Source organism: Pseudorca crassidens, chromosome 7, assembly GCF_039906515.1.
Source record: "Pseudorca crassidens isolate mPseCra1 chromosome 7, mPseCra1.hap1, whole genome shotgun sequence".
In the NCBI taxonomy this organism is placed as follows: domain Eukaryota; kingdom Metazoa; phylum Chordata; class Mammalia; order Artiodactyla; family Delphinidae; genus Pseudorca; species Pseudorca crassidens.
Window position 1 is genome coordinate 14,165,805 of NC_090302.1, and position 24,339 is coordinate 14,190,143.

Genomic DNA, 24,339 nt, shown 5'->3' on the forward strand with positions numbered 1-24,339 from the left:
CTTTCAATTCTATCAGTTTTTGCTTCATGAATTTGAGGCTGTAATGTTAGGTACATACACAATTAGGATTGTTATTTTTCATTATTATGTAATGTCCCTTTTATGCCTGAATACTTTTCTCAGATATGAATAACCATTCCAGCTTTCTTTTAATTAGTGTTTGCATGGTACCTCTTTTTCTAACTTTTATTTTTAATCTACCTCTATCATTATATTTGAAGTGGGTTTCTTGTATACAGCTTTGGGTTTTTTATCCATTCTCATAACCTCTGTATTTTAATTGTTGTGTATATCATTTACATTTAACATATATCAATGTATTTTAATTTAGGCCCACCATTTTCTTACTTGTTTTCTGTTGTTTCTTCTGTTTTTTTTTGCGGTACGCGGGCCTCTCACTGTTGTGGCCTCTCCCGTCGCGGAGCACAGGCTCCGGATGCACAGGCTCAGCGGCCATGGCTCACGGGGCCAGCCGCTCCGTGGCATGTGGGAATCTTCCCGGACTGGGGCACGAACCTGTGTCCCCTGCATCGGCAGGCGGACTCGCAACCACCACGCCACCAGGGAAGCCCTGCTTCTTCTGTTTTTGATTCTTCTGTTTCCCGTTTTAAATCTTCTTTTGGATTATTAGAATTATTTTACTGTTTCATCTAAATTTATCTATTGAGTTTTTGAACATATCTCTTTGTATAGGTTATTTTAAAACATTAAAGAATTTTTAGTGGTTGCTTTAGAGATTATAGGAACTTTTCATTTCACCATAAGTGAAATGTAAAAACGTTGCCACACCTATCCCCAGTATATTTTATATCCAAAAACATTGAAAATACCACCAGACTATGTTTTAACTTTTGCTTTACTGTCATAAATGTTTTAAAGAACTTGAGGTGTTTTCATTTCTACTGTTCTTCTAGATAGTTATCTAGATATTTATCATTTTTTAAAAATTGAAGTATAGTTGATTTACTACCATTTGCTTTTCTCTTCCTTCCTTCTCTCTTCCTTCTTCCTTCATTTCTGAAGTTTCCATCTCTCTCTGTAGTATCACTTCCCTTTGGTCTGAAGAACTTCCTTTAGCATTTCTTTTAGAGCAGATCTTTTGGCAGTGGATTCACTTGGTTCTCCTTCATTTGAGAATGTCTTCATTTTACCTTCACTGCTTAAGAATTCTAGCACGACAATTTCTTTCAGCATTTTAATAATATTGTTCCACTGCCCTCTGGCCTCTATGGTTTTGACTGAGAAATCTGCTGTTATTTGAATCTTTGTTCCTCATAAATGTGTCATTTTTCTCTGGCTGCTTTCAAGAGTTTTTGTTTGTTTGTTTTTGTTTTATGTTTTTTGTCTTTATTTTTCAGTGGTTGCTAGATGTGAATTTCTTTGAACTTACCCTGTTTGGTGTTTGATAAGCCTCTTTAGTCTGTATGTTTTGTGCCTTTTTCAAAAGTTGGAAAGTTCTAAGTTGTATTTCTTCAATTTTTTTTTTTTATACTACACTCTCCTAATTTTCTCCTATTTTTCTGGGACTCTGATGAAAGACCTTTTGGTATTGGCTCAGAGGTCCCTGAGGCTCTCTTAATTTTTTCTTTTCTAAGTTTTTTCCCCCCTGTTTTCATATTGGATAATTTTTGTTGATCTGTCTTCAAGTTCACTGAGTATTCTGTCATCCCCATTTGTTGAGCCCACCCAGTCCATTTTTATTTGGTTTTTGTATTTTCCATTTCTAAAATTTTTATTTGGTTCTTTTCTACATTTTCTGTTTCTCTGCTGAGACTTCATTTTGCCATTCATTTCAAGACAGTGCACCCTATGTCTTGGCATTTTGCCAACACCTTAATCACTTGACTTTAAACCATGTTTATGAGTCTTTTTGTAGTTAGAAGTCTTACATTTTGATATAATCAAATCATATAATTTATTCTTCATTCTTTGTGCATTTTGTTGACCCTGTCTTAGGCATCCTCTATACAGTATTTTATTTCATTTAGTACTGACAAAAGCGTATTATCTCTATATTATAAGTGAAGAAACTGAGGCTCTGAAAGGTAACAAATCTAGGGTTACTCTATGAGAAGCGTTAGGATTGAACTTAGTGTTGTCTCCAAAGCCCCTGATCTTTCTGCTTTGCCTTTGAGAACTGAGCTGGAGTAGTGACTTGGAGAATGGAAGGGGAACAACAGATGCATGAGTTATGGCCTGGGCAGACACACTGGGTTTAATACAACATCATCAGCAGTCTCTTCACAGTTCAAATAGTCTTTAAAAAGGATGCCTTCATCTAATATTATTTTTAAGTTATTTTTTGTTAGGAAATTTATACTAAAAAAATTCAAAAGGTAAAAAGGTTATATAGCATATACTTCCAGATACATACCATTTATATCAAGCAAGTAAGCATATCTTCCCCTTACTTTTCACAATGGTAGCCTGCCACATATAATATTCTATACCATAGTGTTTTTGTTTAACAGTGTGTCTTGATAACTTCCTTTGAGTACACAGAGTGATCTCTTATTCTTTTTAGTGGCTCCATAAGATTCTGTTGAGTGGCCATATCATAATTTACTTATAACCATGGACTGTTGACTTTCAAAAATGTGAAAAATGAACTGTAACATACATGTAGGAGCACGTTTAAATCACGTGAGAACGGTTCAATAAATTATCAAAAAAGTGAACATAGGGCTTCCCTGGTGGCGCAGTGGTTGAGAGTCCGCCTGCCGATGCAGGGGACACAGGTTCGTGCCCCGGTCCAGGAAGATCCCACATGCCGCGGAGCGGCTGGGCCCGTGAGCCATGGCCGCTGAGCGTGCACGTCTGGAGCCTGTGCGTCGCAATCGGAGAGGCCACAACAGTGAGAGGCCCGCATGATGCAAAAAAAAAAAAAAAGTGAATATATAAGTAGCTTTAGTGTGTATGCTAATTTCTGTTCTTGGAGTTAGGTTAACCTGCTTTAGAAAGCTTGCTGGATGTTACACACAAGTAAATCAGGTGTTTTCTGTAGGCAGTGAGGTTTACTTGACACATCATAGTCACTGGAGCCAGACAGGGCAGGATATGAATCTCAGCTTTTCCACTGGTTATGTGATTTTTGATCATGTGTATAGCGGGGGTAATCTGCTCTCAGAGTTGTTTTAGGGGTGCAGATATTGTATTTAAATTACCTAAGCTCAGTGTCTCTTACATAGCAGGGTCTTGGTAAATACTAGTTTTCTTAATCTGTTTTTTTTTTAATTTCCAACTTTTAATTTTAACAAATCTTAAACTTACGGAAAAGTTGCAAAATAGTACAACAAACAACCATATATTCTTCATCTAGATTTATCAATTAATATTTTGCTACATCTGCTTTATCTCTTTTTTTTCCCTCCCTCCCCACTTATTAGAGAGCTAGTTGCAGGCATGTGACAGCACCCTTAAGTACTTCAGCATGTATCTCTTACTTAGGATATTCTCCTACAAAATCATAATACTCTTACCTTATATAAAATTGTTATTCAGATTCCCCCAGTTATCTCCATAGAGCTTAAAAAAATTTCAAGATTCACTATATGATTTCACTGTACTTAGTAGTCAGGCCTCTATTACCTCCACTTATTTAGAAGGGTCCCCCAGCCATTTTTGCCTTAAGATTGTCATTAAAATTTTTGAAGAGTCCAGGCCCGTTGTTTGTAGAATGTCTTTCAATTTGGATTTGTTTGATTGACAGCTCTTGATTAGACGCAAGTTAAAGGTTGTAGGCATTTTGGGAGTTCCCTGGTGGTCCAGTGGTTAGGACTCGGTGCTTTCACTGCCGGGCCTGGGTTTGACCCCTGATCGGGGAGCTAAGATCCTGCAAATGGTGAGGTGCGAGAAGAAAAAACAAAAAGACTGTAGGTGTTTTAACATTTTAAATGCAATTGCTTACTTTCAGTGATTTAGTTCAGGAGGCACGAGATGTCATTTTGTTCCACCAGGAGGTGGTATTAAATAATTCTCTTGATTAGGGTGGTGTCTAGTAGGTTTCTAAATTGTGAAGATACTCTCCTTTTGTAAATAACAAGCCATCTGTGGGGTGGGAATATCGTGGCTTCCAGTGTTCTTTCACCTGACGCTTTACGCATTGATGATTCCTGCCTGAGTCACTTATTACCATAGCAGTTGTATGAGGGTGATTTTCTCTTCCTGTTATTCTTCTACATTTATTAACTGGATTTCTTTTGTAAAGAAGAGCTTCCCCTTTTCCTTTCCTTTTCTTTCTTTACCTGTTTACTCACTGTCAGTGTGGAGTCATGAATCCTCTCTCCACTCAGTCATCATGCATTTCAGTGCTCAGATGGTCCTGAGTTTGGCTCTTACTTCTGGATTAGTACAGTTATAGCAACGGTAAGCTTTTACTCCATTTGTAGCCTTGGAAGCTATGGGGGTTCATGCAGGTATTGTCCCTTAGATCTTACTTCTGATGACCCATCTGTTCTTATTTTCTAGCAAATCACTGAATTGAAGAAAGAAAACTTTAACCTAAAGCTCCGCATCTATTTCCTCGAGGAAAGGATGCAACAGGAATTTGATGGCCCCACTGAACACGTCTACAAAACCGTGAGTGCCCTGCTTCTTGCCACCATTCCCAGTGTCTTTTCTAACAGTCATTCCAAGCAGAAGTTTGATTAATATTTGTTCTCAGAGTTGGCATGAGTAGAGAGCACTGCTTTCACTTCATTTGAATTGATTACAGGGAGCATGAAGAGATAATAGGATGACCTTAATATTAAGCAAAAGGCGACACAAGATTAATTTTAAGGGAGTCCTTCTCTCTTCTTAAAGTGGGAATTCTGATTTACCATATCTCAATTGCCTTTTTCTCATTATTTGTAATTTAGACAAAGACAGTGAAATGGTAGAATGTCTTTGGAATTGAATCCTATTGTTACTGACTAACTTGTGTAACTGTAGGCAAGTCACTTCAGCTCTCTGGGCTTGCTTCCAGAGTTAAGTGATAATCCCTCTGTCTTGGGGTTATTTGTGTGGATTAAAATGAGTTGACAGATGAAAAGCCTCAGCACCCAGTCAGCGCTTGACAATGATCATCATTGTCTTCTTGGGGCTTCCGTGGGCGGCCCGAAGGTAGGCTTGTCATTTTTCCTGTGATCTGACTCTTCTGTATTCCTGGTGTGCCTGCTTATCACTGTCAGAAGAAAGAGTCTATTCCTATCTCAAGTCTTGACCTGGAGGTCTCCGCCTGAAAACAAACCTTGGTTCTGAAAGTTGAAAAAGGAACTTGGCTTTCTTGAAGAGACATGAGCACAAAGAATATTTTAGTGCCCGTTTCTTGACTTTCTCTAGGAGATTAGCCCTTGGCCTGAGAATTCTTCCATTTTTTCTATTCGGAAGTTTGCACCAGTGGAAGCTTTTGAAGGAGGAAAAAGAACTCTCCTTGAGTTTTAGCGGACGGACTTAAATGGGCTTGTCTTGAAGAGGGATTGTACTGTACTTCTGGGCCTTTTCAACCATTGAAAAGCTCCCTTGTCCCTCAGGACACGATTTCTCTTTCTTTATTGTGGGAGAGAAGGACAGTGAGGGTCTCCCCTTCTCTGGAAGGAAGTGGTGGTGCAATCAGAATTTTAAAGAAAACCCAGTAACCGAAAATATTTTGTATGCAAGTATAATTATCATGTATCTCAGAACGAATATGGGCGTTAGGACATCAAAGGAAGTTAATTGCCTACTCCTGGTCGGGCACCTGTCCTGGGCATTTGTGCATTCATCAGCTTGTTTTAATTCTCAAGACGGTCCTGTACAATGGAGGTGGTCCTCGCCTTGCAGGAGAGGCAGCTGAAGCTCAGGGAAGATCAGCAGCTTGCTCCCTGTCGTATAGCTGCTGTGTGAGATGGGTTTTGGGCCCGGGTCTGCCTACCTCATTCTACTACACAGTTTCAGCTCTTCTTTTCCACTGTTTGGCTAGATGACTTGATTTAATTATACTTTTATTTAAATTTTAATTTTTTGGATAGGTGTACATGGTTCAAAATCAAAAAGCGTAAAAGATATACACTGGAAAGACTTTCTTCCACCCTTGTCTCCTAGATTCCGTGGATCTAACCAATATCATTCATTCCTCAGGCAGAGAAATTTTATGTGTACACAAGCAAGCACTGTGTGTGTACGTACATGTGTACAGACCCCCTTTTCACATAAATGCGAGCATGTTCGCTTTGCACCTCGCATTTTTCCTTAACAGTATCTTGAATATCTTTCCTTAATAGTGGTTTAAGAGCTTCTTCATTCTTTTTTATAGTGATATTCCATTTTATGCTTATAAGGTGTCTTGATTTTTGGTTTAGACACTATGGTCGCCATGTATATAAGTTTATAACTTGAAGTATTGAGCTTGCAAAAAAAAGTCTAGTGGACCTGTTAGCAGTCCATTCTTTTAAATTTGCTGGGCTGGGGTGCCAATTGGTTCATCAGAAAGCAAAGCACTTAGAACATGATATCATCTGTTACATAGAAGCCCTCTGCCCTTCAGAGAGCTGGAACAGGAATCTTCTCTTTGAAGGGTGTTTCTGCAGTTTTCACAAAACCACAGTTGAAGACATTGTGCACTGTCACTCAGTGTCCTTTATGCCAAGATCAGTTTCTTCTAGAAAAAGTTCTGCTGCAGAGATGACTTCTTTAGTTCCTGTTGTTTGACAGTGAAAAAAATAACACAGTCTGAGCCTTGTCTCGTAGCCTCTTCTCATTTGTTAGTTCATTCAATCCTCAAATCCACCATGTCAGGTGGGCTTCATGTTTTTCGTGTGACACTTGAGGGATCCGAAAGGAGACACCTGCTCTCTGACCTCCTGGGCTTGTGTTTCTAAGGACAGTTACAGGCTCGCACTCGCACTTTCATATTGGGTGTGAGCAGGAAGGCAGGGCCTGCGTCTGCCTCGTCTACCGTGGTGGCCTTGGTGCTTAGCCTGTGCTTGGCCTGTCACAGGGGTTGGTGTATGTCTGTGAAGTGAAGGAATGAGTAAATAAACGAGTATCCACTGACTTGCCACGGTTTCCTCCTGGGAAGGAGTGGAGGCAGAATTTGAAGCCAGGTCCGTCTAGTCCCAAGGCTGTGGTCTTTCCATTCTGGCTGACTTCTCAGTCAGGGGTGCTCTTCCCCCCAGGGTTCCTTGGCTAAAAGGAGGTAGACCTGTCCTCGGAGATTGTAAATTTTACCGGAAATGGTATTTTTATTTAAAATAATACACATGTAGTGTGGAATAAAATGTAAAGTTGGCATAAATTATTAAAATAAAGCAGGAGCAAGATTAGAGAAATCTTGGATTTACAGCAGTCCCCTGCAGGCTGCGCACTCAGACCTTCCTCTTTACTGCATGAATTCACCTAATATTCCGTCTGGGGTACATCTGTGGACTGGTTTGCGAAACTGATCTCTCCCCGCTGCCTCACGTTGTGACCCGTGTGCCAAAGAGTCTGTCTTTGGATTCTCACGTGAGTTACAAGCCCAGGACCATGTGTGTCTCCCTTCGTTCCAGTCACTTAAGAGGAAGACGGCTGGGGAACACTGTGGTGTCCCCTCTAGACAGCGGGCCCTGTGTGGTCACGGCTCTTTGGGAAGGGAGCACCCTGAGATCTTACACTGAAATGAGACAGGCGGTGATGTGACTTCCTGCTCATCCATCCACAGGTTTTATTTTTTTGATGCTGTAACACATTCCCACTGCTACACCACCACATGCATGATTGCAAACAACCAGAAGTAATTGCCTTGGAATGGTAAAAGCAAGCTGCAGAATTGATTGTAAACTTGCCTGGTGGAGGGCAAACAATTTTTAAATCAGCCTCACTTGTATGACATTTATGCCTGAACGTTTGGATGCTCTGGCTCTTAGAAGCTTGGAAAATTTACATAATTGTGCCAAGCCTTGAGAAATCCAAGGCCTTCTTTGGAGCCCACCAGTGTTCAGTAATTCCCTTTTCCCTGTGCCCCGAGGCTAATGAGGGTTTGAATCTAATATCTGTCTATTATGAGCATCACGGAGCCAGTCCGTGCTGAAAGCAGGTTTCCCACTATAGGCATTCGGATGTCCTGTGCTTCACACTGTTTCTTTTCTTTCCTAATCTTGTCTGGAAGAACATCGAGCTCAAGGTGGAAGTAGAGAGTCTGAAGCTGGAGCTCCAGGAGAGAGAGCGGCTGCTCCTCAAAGCCTTGTGAGTACCTGTCCCCCTGCCGCGAGCTCACAGGTCGCCCAGGGTTCTGGTGGTGGAGGCTGGGTGCGTCGGTACAAGAGAACCTTGTGTTTCTAAGCCAGTTCTTCTCCAGCGGGGCTCTGAGGACCGCGAGGAAATTTACATTTTTATTTAATTATTTTTCAACAAACTTTTAAAATGTAGCATACTTACAGGAAGATGAACCGATCGTAAGTGTACATACAGCATGATGATTTTCACAAAGCAGGCACAGCTGTGGGCCACCTTCCAGATCAGAAACCAGAACATCACCAGCCCCCCGGACGCTTCCTTTGTGCTCCCAGAACTTACCCTTCTCCCTCAAAGATAACCGCTGCTCACCGCTAGCATCCGCATTGCTTAGTTCTGCCTGGTTTTGAACTGTATAGAAAAGGAATCGTACACTGTGCACCCGCCCTTTTGTGTCTGGCCTCTTTGCTTAGCCATGTGTCTGTGAAATCCATCCCTGTTGTCAGTTACATCAGCAGCTCCTTCATCTTCATTGCTGTGAAAGGCTGGGGGGCCTCGGGGTCCTGAAGGACTCCTGTGGTGGGTGAGGCAGGGGGGCGGAGGGTGGGGCTTCGACCAGAGGAGCGCGTTCTTGCGTGTGTTTTATGTACTAGGGTCCCTTGTAATATTTAGTTTATAAGAGGGGTTCTACTGCTTTAAAAAATTGGAAAACTATTACCTTAGTCAGTCAGTCAGTTAATTAATTTAAATATTTATTGAACAACAAGCACAGTTCAGAGGATACAGTCTGTGACTCAGTTGGTCATTCATTCATTCATAAACATTTCTCACGTAAGTGTGCCACACGCTGAGGACTTGAGAAGAGATGTCCCTTCCCTCAGGAGCTCATTGGAGACGGGTGAGCCTGTGAACGGGGTATGCTGGAGGTGCAGTGACAGAGGGCGTTTGTGGGCACGGGGTGAGGCACCTAAGTGTGCTGAGTTTCGCTTGGTGAGAGAGGAGTAAGACTTCCCAGAGTTGACCCACCAGGGACCTGGCTGGAAGCTTACATGGGAACGCTTCATCTGTCCTAGCAGCAGAGCTCCTGCTGGGTACGGCTGCCCAGGGGCGTAGGGCCTTTGGCCTAGGGCACAGCTGCACTGCTCTGGGCCAGGCCACACAATTCCTTTTATTGTCACACAGCCAGCAGCCGGCATGGACTGCTGTGGGCTCTGAGTAGACTAGAGGTTCCCTGGCCCAGGCTTCTCTGAGTTACGCTGACTGTGCACACGTGGTATTTTCTGAGTGAGTGAGTGATGAATGAATGAATGAACAAACTAGATTGACACTTTTTTCTTTTTGGCCATGCTGCTGGGCTTGCGTGATCTTTGTTCCCCATCAAACCCGGGCTCAAGGCAGTGAAGGCGCCGAGTCCTAACCACTGGACTGCCAGGGAATTCCCTTAACACGTTGTTTTTGTTGGTTGCCTTTGTTGTTGTTGTTGTTTGGAAGCACATCGTTCTCTGGGCAGGAAGTCAAATTGACTTTACCAAGCCTAGAAGTCAGTAGCAGAATTCTGTCTGTTTCCTACTCTGTTCACCCTGCCTGCTGCAGATCTCAGCCAGGACTTGTTTCTAGCCAGGCGTGTGCACATGGAAACCCGGACTCAAAAAGGCCACGTGCGTGCCTCAGTACCAGCGCACCGAGCTGAGCGTTTGGGGGCTGGTGCCCGTGTTTGTATGCACAGATTTTCCAGCTGCCCAGACTGGTGTCCAAGGCCCTTTTTGGTCTGACCAGCTTTATTAATTTATTCAGAAAGTATTTATCAAGCAGTTGTCGTGTGTGGCACTGGCCTAGGTTCCTGGAAATAGAGCCGTGATCCAAACAGACACGTGGGGCTTACATTCTGGAAGGAGTGATCGGGATAGAATACTTGGAGTAATAGATATATAAATACAAGTTGGGAAAAGAGCTGTGAGCGAAAGGGAGGAAGCTAGGAGAGTTAGAGCAGCAGGAATAGGTCCGTAGCTGTAGGTGTGTGGCCGGGAAGGTGGCATTTGAGATGAGATTGGATCTGGCGGTAAGTAGGCCTTGACCAGGGGGAAAGGGTGGAGAAGGTGTTGAAGGAGGAGGGACTGTGCAGGTCTCAGGAGATACGACAGGTCTAGGGGGCTCGATCTTGTCTTGCAGGGTCTTGGGGCCTCACTAGAGATTTTGGTCTTTATCCTGAGATCAGATGGAAAACAGTCATGGGTTTTAAGCAGCTGACACAATCAGGGCTTTGTTTTTTCAAAGGTCACTCTGGTTGCTGAGTGGGGAATGTTTTGTGGAGGGAGCCAGGGTGGAAGCAGGGAGTCGAGTTAGGAGGCTGGGCCAGTAGTTTAGGCAAGAGATTCGTGATGAGCTGCATGGGGGGACTGGGGAGATGGTTGGGAAGCAAAGTCCACAGGGCTTGGTAATGGTGGGAAGGGCGATGTCAAGGATGCCTTCTAGGGCAGGGGTTCTGTTTAAGAAAGTCACAGTGACTTCACTGCTCCAGCTTTCTCTCCACCAACACTTTATCCCAGTAGTGCACAGGTACTGAAAATGTCCTGCCCCTGCTGCTCTAGCTTTGCCTTGGCAGGTCTCTTCTGCTTCCCGTCCCCTCCTGGCCCAGATGCCTTTCCTGTCGCCTCCCCTCCGTAAAGGCTTATGCTGAGACCCGTGGCTGCCCGTGGTCCACATCTCAACCTCTGTACAGACTGCTCTGGCATATAATGGCAATCCCATGTGTATGTAACACTTTACAGTTTATAAAACGCTTTCACATCCATTTATTGATACATTCCATCATTATCCTGGGAGCTAGGCAACTTTCTAGGAAAACCTTTTGTAGCGGGGGGAACTTAGGCCTGGAGACGGGAAGGACCATGACAAAATCACTTAGAAAGATCAGAGCTGGGATTAGAACTCAAGTCCCTGACTTTTAGCCTAGCACTAGGTTTCATGTTCTTTATTTTCCTGTATGTGATTCTCACTTCTCTAACATGACTGTACATCTTGTGAGGCCAAGAGCCTGCTCCCCTACTTGAGTGGAGATGGGGCCAGTGGAAGGGGCAGGGGCTCTGGGTTGGCTCTGCCAGCAGGTGGGTCTTTGGCTTCTGAGTCTTGGCTTCTCAGCTGTTCCTACTTCATGGGGCCTTTGTGAGAATTACCTGCCACAGGCTAGGTGCCCCTGTCCACCACACGTCTGCTAAAGGTGCCTTTCTTTACCCCGAAATGCCCAGCACCTGTCACAGGAAAAGCCCCTGCTTTTTCTAAAAAACTATAATTAGAATGGAAAGAGTCAAGAGGAAATGTTGAGGGTTAGAAAGGGTAGTGAGGGTGGTGTTTATAGACAGTTCTGTCTTGTATTGGGTGGAAAGCTGGATTAGACCAGTTTCTGTAAACCTTTCCTCTCCTTAGGCCTTGCTGTCTATCTCATCTGTTGCCCCAGATTCTGTAAAGAGAGAAAGAGCAGAAGGAGAGAACGAATGTTTACTGGGATCCTGCTTTGCCCCAAACCCTGCGCCTGGCGCTTGACATGCTTTATTGCAGTTGATTTTACAACAGCTGTTTGAGGTAGCCAGTGTTCCCATTTGAGTGGAAAGAAAACTGAGGCTCAGAGGAGTAGGAAGTCTTGCCCAGGTTGGTGACAGAACTGGGACTGGCCTGGTCTGAGCTCGCTCTGCCTTGCTCTGGAGTAAGTATATAGTTTGCCGGCTTTCTATTCTTGTATTTCTCAATTACAGTAAGGGGGCATTAAAAACGAAAGCAGACATATTGTCGGGAGTAAATTTTATCTCTGTGGCTTTAAAACACAAACAAAAACAATAATTCCATCAGTAGGCGAAAATTGCGCCATACTGCTGAGTATAAATTTTATTGCTACAGAGATACAAAGATGATAAATGAAAAGTTGGAAAATTTGTTATTGGGAATGTATTTTATTGGTGTAACTAAAGTGCAGCCAAACTGAATAATACCAGTACTTGTTAAAAATTGTAGTCAGCCCCTCGACGATGTATATGATTCAGACTGCAAAACAGAAATGTTTGATCTGGGCTGATAGGAGGGAGCCGGTGTATTTGCACGTACTGGGTGGTGGAGGCGGGGGGAGGGGGAGGCAGTCGAGCAGGCCATTTTCTAGAGCAGTCTCTATGAAGCCCAAGGGCTAAAACATTTCTGGTGGTTAGTGGAAATTTGGGACTGGAAAAATCCTGTGTCCAAGGCTCAGGAGGGAAAAGCTTCTAGTACAGAAATCTTCCAGCCATGTATAATGCCTCTTGAGGAGTGATGGAAGTGATTGTGAATCATTGTGAATTCCAGACAGTACTGATCAGGAAATGAGCTGAGGGAGTGGCGGCTCAGGACATTTCATAGCAGTGATCAGGAGGTGACCGTGGTGGTCTTACTTCTGGCCAGAGAGGATCCATTCTCAGCTCAGATGCCAGCAGAGGCGGTGGAACGAGGCCTCTCACAGCGGCGCAGCAGGGGCCAGTGCTGCGGTGGCCTCGGGGACAACAGGCCAGCAGGTAGCACTCAGATCAGAGAGGAAGGGCACCGCGCTACGGCCACCACATGTGTTAGCACATTAGTTCTAAGAGCTAATCATCTCATTTTTCAAATGAGGAAACTGAGGTGTAAGAGGTAATTTACCCAGAGTCACGCTGAGGACATAATAGAGTCAAAATTTGGAAGCAGATCTGTTCAGCCTCAGAGGCCCTGTTCTTTCTTTCCAATTGTTCACATTGAATTCCATTAAAATGATATCATGACACTGGGGCCTTCTGAAGGCTTATTGGTGAAAGGAAACAAGATATGAATAAAGTCTTTATTTGCAGGCGACTCATGTTCAAGGCAGCAAAGATGGCCCTCTTGACTTTGCATTGTTCTCAGTCAGAAATTCACATGGCCTGTGCATGTGAGTGTCTGATCACGTGGCCCCTGGTTGGAAAAATGTTATATACCCTTAAAGTAGGGCATGGGAGGCTGGTGGTGAATAGACTTATCCTTTTGCAGCTTTTCTGAAAAGCTAGCTTTAGGTGGAGCCGTCTCCTTCATCATTCTGCCTTCTGGAAACCCGCAGTCATTTTAGAAATCTGATGAGACCTGCCTCTGAGTCTGTGTCTCACAAATTCACATCCGGCGCTGTTTTTCGAGAACCAAAATGAAAGGCGTCTGTGGTCGTAGCGCTGTGTCTGGTGTTGGTGGGCCAGCCCCAGCATGCTGGTCAAGCAGAGAGAATGTTCCACGATGCCGGCGATGTGAAGTCTGCCTGTTATGTTGGAGGTGGTGGAGGGCGGGTAACCTCCTCTCCTCAGGCCCTCAGTTGCCGCTCGTGCTTGCCGAGTGGTCGTGCTGTGTTTGAGATGCTCCTCCCTCCAGTGGCAGAAGACCTTTACCTGCAGGTTTATTTTCGTTGTCTCCAGCTCCTTGCGCACTGGTTTGTCACACCAGCGCCCTGCCTTTCCTGCCGCCGGTGGAGGTGTGCTTTATCGGAAGTTTCGTGGTGGGGAATTCGGCAGTAGCTGTCGAGTGTCTTAAAAACGAGCTTATCCTTTAACCTAGTAATTCCCTTTCTAGGAGTTGACCCTAAGAAGATCACTGGTTAGTAGGCGAACTATATGTATATATCATATATATGTGTTTTATTTATTTATTTTTTAAAAAAATTTATTTAATTTATTTTTGGCTGCGTTGGGTCTTCGTTGTGGTGTGCGGGCTTCTCATTGCGGTAGCTCCATCTTGTTGCGGAGCACGGGCTCTAGGCACACGGGCTTTAGTAGTTGTGGCACGCGGGCTCAGCAGTTGTGGCTCGTGGGCTCTAGAGCGCAGGTTCAGTAGTTGTGGCGCATGGGCTTAGCTGCTCTGCGGCACGTGGGATCTTCCCGGACCAGGGCTCGAACCCGTGTCCCTTGCGTTGGCAGGCGGATTCTTAACCACTGCGCCACGAGGGAAGCCCCTATATATGTGTTTTAATTGAGATGTAATTGGCATATAACATTGTGTTAAGTTCAAGGTATACTGCACGGTTGACTTGATACATTTATATATTGCATTATCTGTGCTTTTGAATTACAAATCTTAATTAAAAAAAAAAAAAGCTCAGCACAGGTCTGTGGGAGAAGTGACCAACAAATATTCTTTGTCTCTTTGGAGCGGTTGGAATCACCATCTGACTGTCACTCTTGTGCATTTTATGCCTTTGCCTCTTTTCACAGCAAAGCAGTTGAGAGCCTCACCGCAGGGGGTGGCTCTGAAATTCAGCGGGTGAAGGAAGATGCTCAGAAGAAGGTGCAGCAGGTCGAAGAGCTCCTAACCAAGAGAATACTCCTTTTAGAAGAGGCAAGTCTGGACTTCCCTGGCCGTCCAGTGGTTAAGACTCTGTGCTTCCACTGCAGGGGGTGTGGGTTTGATCCCTGGTCGGGGAACCAGATCCCGCATGCTGCGTGGTGCGGCCAAAAAAAAAAGAGAGGCAAGTCTGAAAGCCCTGAGGAGAATGTGTTTCCTACAGCGGGTTCGTAACCGAGTGGGCAGAATTTTGTTCCTCTTGTCATAAACTGTCAGGGTTTCAGCAGGGAGAAGAGCCCCCCCTTGCTGAGCACCTCTTGCGCTCCAACCCCGGTCTAGGCACTTTGCGTATGGAATTTATACCCTTACACCCTGCGCGCTGGCCTTTATCGTCTCCATCCTCTAGATGAGGACACGGAAGTACAGAGAGAAATACTAACTAGTCCACGTTTAGTCCCGGATTTAAGTTACAACAGCTGATTTTACAGCCTGTGTCCTGACTGCAACACCACCCTTCTTTTTATCTAGTTTAGTTCCTTTACTTTAGAGAAGAGGGAGCTGAGGCCTGAGGCCCAGAGAGGGGAGGCGACCCGCCTAACACAGCTAAGCCTGGAGCCAGGTTTCCTGACTCGTAGGCCATGCGTGGCCACGCAGCCCCTGTCCCCAGAGCCCAGTCTCCATCCCTCCATCCCACCTGTGCCAACTGCCTGCTTCCTCTCGGGGAGCCGTTGTGTGTAGCTCTTCTTTCCCCCCATTCTCAGCCTGTGGTGGGAATCAGGGCGCTCCTTGGCCACACAACTTTATCTCCTAGATGTTGAAAAGCTTTCCTCCATATTAAGCTCGTCATCGAGTGATACCAGTTCCTTTTAATTCTTGATCTTTGAAGTCTGTTGTTTCTCTACCCAAAACCCTGATTCTTCTTGGCAGATAAGAGGAGAAATGACACCACAAAGCACTTCTAGATACAAAGAGCAGATTCATTTGTACTGTATTTTACAGCTTATAGTGGTCTTTTCCATTTGTCATGTTCACATCAGCCCCCTGGGGGTGTGTAGATCCTAGGTCCAAACTACAGACGAGACCGGCTCAGAGAGCTGGGAAACTTAGTCTTGGTCATAGCAGTAGAGCTGAAACCAAAAGGAGGGTCTGCTGAGCCCGAATTCTGAACTTTAGTTAAAATGTAATTCTGAGACTTCTAAGAGACTTAATCTGTTGGTTCAGTCATCTTATTTTTCCCAGTAAGTGCTTCCCCAGGTTTTAGGGTAGCAGCGTGACTGACAGTACCAGGCTGAATCCCTGCTCTATCACTAGCTTGTCACCTTGGAGAAGACATTTGCCTTCTCTGAGCCTCTGCTGCTTCATCTGTGAAATGAGGCCAGTGGTGTCTGCCCTGCAAGGGTAATTGTAGTACCCGCAGTGAACTAACGATTTATGGGGGGCTTACCATGTCTGAGGCACCCTTCTCAGCCTTTTCATACGCTGACTTAGTTTATCCCTTCAGTAAACGTATGAGGTAAATGCTTTTACTATCCCTTTTTAGGAACAAAACCAAAAACATGACACAGGCACAGAGTGGCCAAGTCACTTGGCGCAAGGTCACCCAGGTAGTAAATGCCAGGTGGTCTGGCTGTAGAGCCTGCATTCTGGGCTGGTCTAGTCTCTCTGTCAGTATGTAACTTTCTAGGATTGAGTGAGGATCAAAGATAGTATAAGTAAAGCTCCTTGCTCAAAGCACCGTGGAGGGAAGGGCAGGGAAGAGGAAGCCAGCGTATTTTGAGCTTCCTGTGACGCAGCAGGCATTTGACGGTCTCCCAGCAACTCTTTGAGACGGTGGTTATCCCTGTTTTATAGGTTGGGAAATGGGCTCAGAGAGGTTAAGGGACTACTCAAGGTCACCCAGCAAGTAAGTGGTGGGAGAGCTGGGTTTTGAATCCAGTTCGATTTGCCTTTCATCTTTGTGATGCAGTCAGAGGCAGCGGCATGAGGGCTTGGAGACTCACATCTGCTATCCGGTCCCTTTCCTGAGCACCAGGACCTTTTTCCCCAACACAGACGCTGCCTGCGTGATTTAGGCAATTTCCTTTTTTGGCTTCTCTGAGCTCTCAGGAAGAACATAAGAGTTTTTTACCACCTAAATCACCTTGGAGATACAGAAAATGCACTTTAGAGTTGTGTAGTCATTATCTTAAAAGTAGTGAGGGGGCAGTGGGGTGTGGGAAGAATTTGCATGGAGATTATGGTGACTCCTAGGAATTTATGTATGATTAGGTATCGAGAGGTACATTTCTCCTCGTTCTCATTGAAACTGTAAATATTGATCAGAGTTTTCAAAACCCAAAATACGGTTCTTGTAGAGTCTTTTCCATTGGAAATGCCTGTTACTCTTCAGGATACAAGAGGGGAAAAGTGGCTGGTGAATGTATTTATTACTGATTCTCCCCATGTGTAGTACAATTCAGAGAGGGGAAATGTGCTGGAGAAAAAGTCATAAATATTTATATTTTAATCCAATTTCCTTTCAAAGTGTTCCCAATTGTATTGAAAAATAGCATCAAATGCGTTTAATTTAACTCTAGGATGTGAAAGTCGCCCAAGCAGAGCTGGAAAAGGCCTTTGCTGGAACAGAAACAGAGAAGGCTCTTCGGTTAAGCTTGGAAAACAAGCTTTCAGAGATGAAGAAGATGCACGAGGGGGATCTGGAGACGGCTCTGGTCCTGGAAGAGAAGGACAGGTCTGGCTCTTACCCCTGTGATGCTCTGACATCCATTTATCTGGCAGCATGATCCAAAAAAAACGGAAAGAGTTGTTGCCTTCCTACCCTTTTCCCCTTCTTTTTCTACTTGTTCCCCATAGTGAGAAAACTAGGGATAAAATCAGGGTGAAAGGGAAAGGAATAGGGTAGTGATATGAGGACAGAGATAGAATTAGTAGACAGAAGTTCCTGCTGTAAAGTTCTACTCAGATACTAAATTTAGCATTCAGGTTTTGGCTATAAGCTTCCTGGTAGCCAAAGGAAAAAGGGAAAAACAATTTTGGTGGACATAAGATTCACATTGCTCACAAGACAAAACAAGCTAGTAACTCAGGAGAAGCCCAGTTTTACTTGTCATTGTCAGAGAGACATTTCTCTTGTAGATTTTCCCAAAGGGAGTAGTAAGTGACTCCATCCCCACAGTAAAATACTAGTGAATTTTTTGTGACCTGTTTTCCATCATGTCTTTTAATGCAGTCTGAGGGCCCAGATTAGTACAGTGCGAGGGACCAAAACAATGTAGACCAAGTACAGAGCTCTTCAATGGTCCAGAAATAAAACATGTGCCGTTTGGTCCAGAGAAGTGGGTGGGCCATACGGCTTTTCGGCAATCTTAAATGCCCTTTATGTCTCGCAACCAAACTTTGAATCAAAACTGGTCAGGAGAGGGTGGAGGTTTTATTTTTTTACCGTTTTTGCATTTTGATACTCTTGCCTTGCTTTGGTGGTTACTAAGTGGAAGGTTGAGTTAACTAAACAAAAGTGAGACTTCTGGCTAACCTCTGGCCCATTCATTGAAGAGCCAAGCTAGTTTGGAAGTCTGCAGAAATTGTTCTAAAGCGCGATCAAGGAACTGGAAGAGTACAGCCTGGCCGAGTGTCGTGGTCTGGAACGGGGGCGGGGCGATAGGAGGAGCTGGGGAGAGGGAAGCTGGGGCAGGTCCTGTGGGCCTTTTGGTAGAGTTTGGGTTTTGTCCTCAGGGCATGTGAGGAGCCACTGAAGAGCTAAGGATGGGGGTGGGGGGAATGACAGGATCAGATTTAAATTTCGAGCCCTCCCTCTGGCTGCCCCCTGGAGGATGGGTTGGCAGGGGGATGATGCTGAAGTTCAGATAAGAGGTGATGGTGGCGAGGACCGAGGTGACAGAGCTCGGGTTGGGGGAAGAGCAGGCAGAGACACTGGGAAGGTTGGATTGGCGTGATGGCTTGAAGGGCTTGATGGCTGCTGGACCTGTGGATGAGGGAAGAGGCCGCAGAGGTCCCCCCGACCCAGGTCCTGAGCGTGAGCAACCGTGGGATGGGAGGGCAGTTTGCCGAGTTTGTGGGAAAAGGGGAGAAAGAGGAGATGTTTTGGGGTGGAGGAGGTGGGAAGATGAGCTTTCAGTTGGGACGCATTGGGTTGAGGGATTGCAGGCACCAAGAGGAGAGTCCAGGAGATGCTGGGCCTGTGGAGTGAGGCCTGAATTAAAGGAGATGCAGGTTCATTCCTTCCCCAGCTGCTGAGCCTAGCCTCGGGCTGGGTGCCAGGAATGCAGAGGTGAACACGGTCTTCCTTATATGGAGCTCCCATGTGGGGGAGGAAACACGCGTTAAAAACAGAAAGTCACAAGTCACGATTGGTGCTGGAGGTAAGTTCCGGGTCTGGGCTGTGACAAAAGCCAGGGAGTGATCAGCTCTGCCTGGGTGTGGGGCAGGGAGAGCTTAGGAGAGGAGAGCTCTGGGCTTGGGGTGAGGCACCCTCAAAGGTGGGACGCGTGGCACAGTTTAGAGCAGCCTCGGTCCCTGTTAGCATACGCTGGAGAAGCTTGGTTGCCCATCGTTTTGGCAGACGGAGCCCTTTTGGGGAAGGGTTAATGCTTGCTGAGTACTGACTGTGGTCCGGGCAGTGGGGTCTCCGTGGACGTGGGTGATCAGGTCGGGGCCTCCCTAAGGCTGCCTGCTCCTGGGGTCTCCTACCGGTCCGGCTGGGGAGGCACCGAAACGTGATGTGTCAGTCCTGCAAGTGCACCCGTCTCTCAGGGATAGAGGTGCCTCAGGCACGCTCCCGGCAGCCAGCTCTGGGTTTCTGCCCGCTCGCTTGGGTGTGGCCCTCTGTGGTGGAACTCTTCTGGGCCTAGGATCAGTGTGTTCCGCCCCTGAAGGCAGACCTGCCCAGGAAGCTAAATTGAGGTCAGAGGTGTGAGTGAATTGGATGGAGCAGGGGCCCTTCGTCACGCCCTGGTGAGCTAGATCCAGGTCTGCCGCGTGACTGACCACCACCGCTGAGCAGGGCCCTCACCAGGACGGACACTGCCCGTGTCCTGGCCTCCCGCCACCCTTTTCAAAGGTACATGCTTTAGCTCCTTGATTTCCTTCAACTGGACCTTACAGCTAGTCTGTATCTCTAAGACAGTCAGCCTTGAGGAGCCCTGCAGGTCAGTATAGCCAACAGACATATTTTATTTGACCCAAACAGTACTTTGAAAAGATGGAATTCGTTGCCGATGTTAAAAAAAAAACAAACACCTAATTTCACGTGAAAGTCTAGATTTCCAGCTTCTCTTGAAAACCCGGAAGGCGTGGCAGGACTGGGCCAGGGTTTTGCTGGACTGAGGCTGCTCTCTTAGGCGGGCTGGGGCACTAGGCTGGCTACAGTCCCCACAGGCCTTCCCTGCTCATTTCCATCCCTGTCTAGAACTTGCTTTAAGGTCACTAAAGCAAATCAATTTTATCGAGGTATAAGTTGCACGCAGCACGACACATCCATTTTAAGTGTATAGTTTGGCGACTTTTTACCTCTCCAGTTGACTGTGTGATGATTTCAAAGTTGAACCCCTAGAGGGCAGTCTTACTCCTCCGAGTTTTGCGGGGCACTGCGCTGGTGCTGCCCGGTTCCCTCTGTACCCAATTATTTTAGTCCTTTTGGGGCGCCATAACAAAATACCACAGATTGGGTAGCTTACAAACAATAGAAGCTTATTTCTTACAGTTCTGGAGGCCGAAAGTCCGAGATCAGGGCGCCAGCGTGGTTGGGCGACGGCCCTCTTCCGGGTCGCAGACTTCTTATTGTGTCCCCACCTTGTGGAAGGGGTGGGGGATCTTTCTGGAGTTCCATTTGTGCTGCCATTCATGCGAGTTCCACCCTCAAGATCTTATCTCCTCCCGAATGCCCCACCTCCTAATCCTGTCACCTTTGGGGGTTAGGATTTCAGTATAGGAATTTTGGGTGGACACAAATTTTCAGATACTCAAATACGCATTGCTAGGCGCTTTAACTGCTTTTAACTGACTCCTCACCTTCGCCTTGGGAGCTCGGGAAGCTCTCTCAGACTTCCAGGCCTTTGCTCTTTCTACCCTACTGAGTTGCTTTCTAGGCTTAGCTGGAGAGACTCTTGTGAGAGTCCTTTGACAAAATGCTAATTGCTCAGTGTTTTAAAAAAAAATAATTATAGCCATATAGCCACTGTTATTTGTTGAGTTCTGCCATGTGCCTGGAGTAGTGCAGCATTTTAAATAGCTTATCTCCATTCCACAGAAGCAAGTTACGGCCACTTTATAGCCGAGGCAGTGCAGGCTCAGAGAGGTTAAATGACTTGGCCGTGGTCAGGGGTAATTCGGTGGCCCGGAGAAGGGTGTGCTCAGCTCCTCCTGAGGAGGGCCTCTGGGGTCTTGAGGGGATGTAATGCCTCACTGGCGGTGGCGGGATGAATGGGTGTTTATCAGGTGGATGCAGGAGCGGAGGTGTGAAGGTCATTCTGGGTAGAGGGCGTGGTGTGTGCAGGGCAGCCCAGCTCCCGGACAGGCTTGGAAGGGAGGCCCTGAGAGCCAATGAAGAGGGTGTCCGTTTCCTGTGAGAGGCGCGACGGACGCCGTCAGCAGCACCTCTGATCTACTAGGCCCTAAAAGACAGGGCCGCGATCGCCTTGCTGAGGAGTTTGGCCTTTATTTTGGAAGCCAGTCTGTTTTAGACTTGGCCCTGGGAAGCCTTGGCGAGACGCTCTCTGGTTTTCACGCTCACTGGAACCATTCTGCTTTACTGGTCATGTTTGTTGAGTCTCACTGACAGATTCCTTAGGGAGAGATTTCTTGCCCCTCCCCACCCCCCGCCCCCCAAATTCATAATCCACTGCTGTCGATGGTGGGGGCCAATGAAAGTCTTTGAGCGGGAGTGTGACTTGACCAGACCGTAGTCTGGCAGCTCAGAGGATGGATTGACCAGGGCCGGGCTGGAGGCGAATGCTGGCCCCAAATCTCCCACCTGCAAAATGTGGTTCCGTTTATGTTCGATTGTTGGACGCGTCTACTTTGAAGATGTCTGGCCCTGTTACCTACCTCCTCCTGCTACACTGAGCTAAGAGAACAGCTTAGAATTAATATTTAAATTTTGTTCTCTTTCAGACTGATTGAGGAGTTGAAGCTGTCTTTGAAGAGCAAAGAAGCTTTAATTCAGTGCCTGAAAGAGGAGAAATCTCGGATGGCATCTCCAGATGAAAACGTGTCATCTGGAGAGCTCCGAGGACTTCCTGCTGCTCCGAGGGGAGATGAGGAGAGAGGGACCGAGGTGAGGTGACGGGACATGGCGGGGGACTTTAATTAGCAGACCTGATCCCCCTGTGGGAAATGGATGCACATTCAGTCCCCAGGGTTCGCACACAGTGGCCTTCAAAATATTAGCTCCCTGTTGTCTGCTGAGGAATTACCAGAAAGCTCCTTTGTCAGGGGCCCTGGCATTTCTTTTATCCTTCCAGTCTCATGTTCATGTAGAGTCGGTTGAAAAAAAACAGTCCAGGGACTTCCCTGGTGGTCCAGTGGTAAAGAATCCGCCTTCCAATGCAGGGGGATACGGGTTTGATCCCTGGTCAGGGAACTAAGATCCCACATGCCTTGGGGCAAATAAACCCGCAACTACTGAGCTTGCGCGCCTCAACTAGAGAGCCCGCGTGCCACAAACTAGGGAGCCCACACGCCCTGGAGCCTATGTGCCACAACTTGAGAAGAGAAAAACCCGCACGCCACAACTAGAGAGAAGCCCGTGCGCCACAACGAAAAGCCTGCGTGCCACAACTAAGACCCTATGCAGCCACGCAGCCAAAAAAAAGAAAACAAAACCTTTAAAACAAACAAAATAGTCCACACCTGCACGCCTCTGTTTTCCTATGGGTTAATTTGTCGATGCCCGGGGACTTTATTTGCACCCACTGGGTTTGGTTTGTCTCTGTGGTTAGAGGCAGACTTGAGGCCACCTTCGGTTGGAAACTTCAGAAGCAGCGGGGAAGGGAAATAACTTGTATCGGGCCTGGCAGCACTCGAAGGGTGTCAGCGTGCACCTCAATTAATCCTGGCACCTTGCAAGGCAGAGATCACGGTCCCCTCGTCGGGTAGAGAAACACGCTCAGACGCGTCGTGATATTTTCCCAGGCTCCAAGTGGTGGGTTGCTGGTAGAGACCCCAAAGCCCTCCTGGACCCCTGCCCCCCCTCCCCCAGGCCACCTCCATGCCCAGCTGTTTTGAAGTGGGTGGGCAGGCCTGGTAGTGGCTTTCTGGTCCTGGTTGGACCCAGGGTGGCTGCCGTGTGTGGTCCCTAAACGCCAGGGGACGTCTCAGCGCTCATGGACTGTCTCAGTCGCTTTGTGGAGCAGGGTCTCCTTTGTCCCGACCACAGCAGCGAACCCTCCGGCCTCCCCGGCTGGTTGTTGGCTGTGATTAGCCCACGTCTGCTCCTCCTTCCGGCCCTTCTCGCCCCGCGGGCGCTGTGCTTCAGTGGCTTTTGCGCCGTCCCGTAGCTCTTTGGTTCACGCTCCATGGGGCTGGTGGTCAGCCCGTGCGGGTTGTTTGTCTTTACATTTTCTTAACTCGGGTGCATTTCCGGGGAGACAGAAGGAGTGGATGATTGTTTTCATGAGCTCCTCAGCAGTGGGGTGGGGAATGGAAAGTAAATGCAGTGCTCATTCTAACCGTTCTGGGGAAGCTGCTGGATTGTGGATCCCTTCCGAGCACCAATGAATGTCTTTTCTTAGGCTGCACAAATGGTGGAGGAGAAGGAGAGAAATCGCTTTGAAGAGAGGATCCAGGTATGTTGACACAATTTTTACAAACGTATTGAGGATTTATCCCTGCCTCTTGCTTTCTTCTGAGTGCAACAGATAATCCTGTGTGACAGTAGCTGTCACTCGTTGAGTCAAGCTCTAGGTGTGTCAGAGAGGAGGGTTTCGTAGCCTTCACGATAACTCTGGAGTAGGCGTTCCCATTTTGCAGATGTAACACATGGGGCTCAGAGAGGGGAGGCTCCGTCCCCAGGGTCACAGAGTTGGAAGAGGTGTAGCAAGGATTCAGACCTGCCAGGCCAATCGCAGAGCCACTGCTGCAGGGTCCCCTAGTCACAGCGACCGCCATTTGTGTAGCGCCTGCCAGCGTAGAAAGTGCTTTCACGTCCATTATCTCATTTGATTCTCACAACAGCCCGGGAGGGAGGCAGCGGTGAATATCTTTAGAAATGAACTCAAGACTATAAATGTATATATTCGTTCTCCATCAAACCAAATTCTCTGCTGGCTTTTGTAGCATTAAGGAGTGAAATTAATGAGCTGTCATTTCCCCCAAATAACCTGCTATGGTTTCAAAGGCTCTGCTGTGACTGTATTCAGATTCCAGAAGGCATTGGAGTCCTTTCCACGGGAGTAGCTGTCATCGTCTTAACTGATCTGATCCCCTTCCTACACCCAGCCCCGTTGCCGCGAGTGGTAAAGCAGTAACTTGGAGCTGATGCCACGATTCTCAGCTCTGCTTGGAAACATTAATCACAGGTTGACAGGAATGATAGAATAACTGCGTTTGAGTGTGCTCTTAAAGTTATATTTACAGTGCATTTTGGTTAAAATGCATCAACTTAGTGAATCTTTTTCTAATCTAATTTAGGCACTTCAGAAGGACTTGAGAGAGAAGGAAGGAGAAATTGCTACGGAAAAGAAAAATAGTTTAAAGAGGGATAAAGCCATTCAGGGTCTAACCATGGCACTAAAGTCGAAGGAAAAAGAGGTATGTCTGATACCCCTGAAGTGAGACTTTTCTTTATTAGCTTCTGTGACAGGCCTGTCTTACCCTGAATTTTTAGCTTTAGGTAAAAAGTTTATAAGAGAGGGAGGGAGG

General features: G+C 46.5%; 1 protein-coding gene across 4 annotated transcripts in view; it reads left to right on the plus strand.

Annotated features, from left to right (window-relative positions):
* The window catches only part of CDK5RAP2 (CDK5 regulatory subunit associated protein 2), a 181,974-nt gene that overhangs the window by 27,624 nt on the left and 130,011 nt on the right, over positions 1–24,339 (plus strand). For all 4 annotated transcript variants that reach the window (XM_067743509.1, XM_067743507.1, XM_067743508.1 and 1 more), the window contains exons 4-10: positions 4,468–4,578; positions 8,108–8,184; positions 14,394–14,517; positions 17,040–17,194; positions 21,592–21,754; positions 23,211–23,264; positions 24,109–24,228. In XM_067743509.1, coding sequence (XP_067599610.1) covers positions 4,468–4,578; positions 8,108–8,184; positions 14,394–14,517; positions 17,040–17,194; positions 21,592–21,754; positions 23,211–23,264; positions 24,109–24,228 — 804 coding nt within the window. The remainder of the gene's footprint in view (positions 1–4,467; positions 4,579–8,107; positions 8,185–14,393; positions 14,518–17,039; positions 17,195–21,591; positions 21,755–23,210; positions 23,265–24,108; positions 24,229–24,339) is intronic.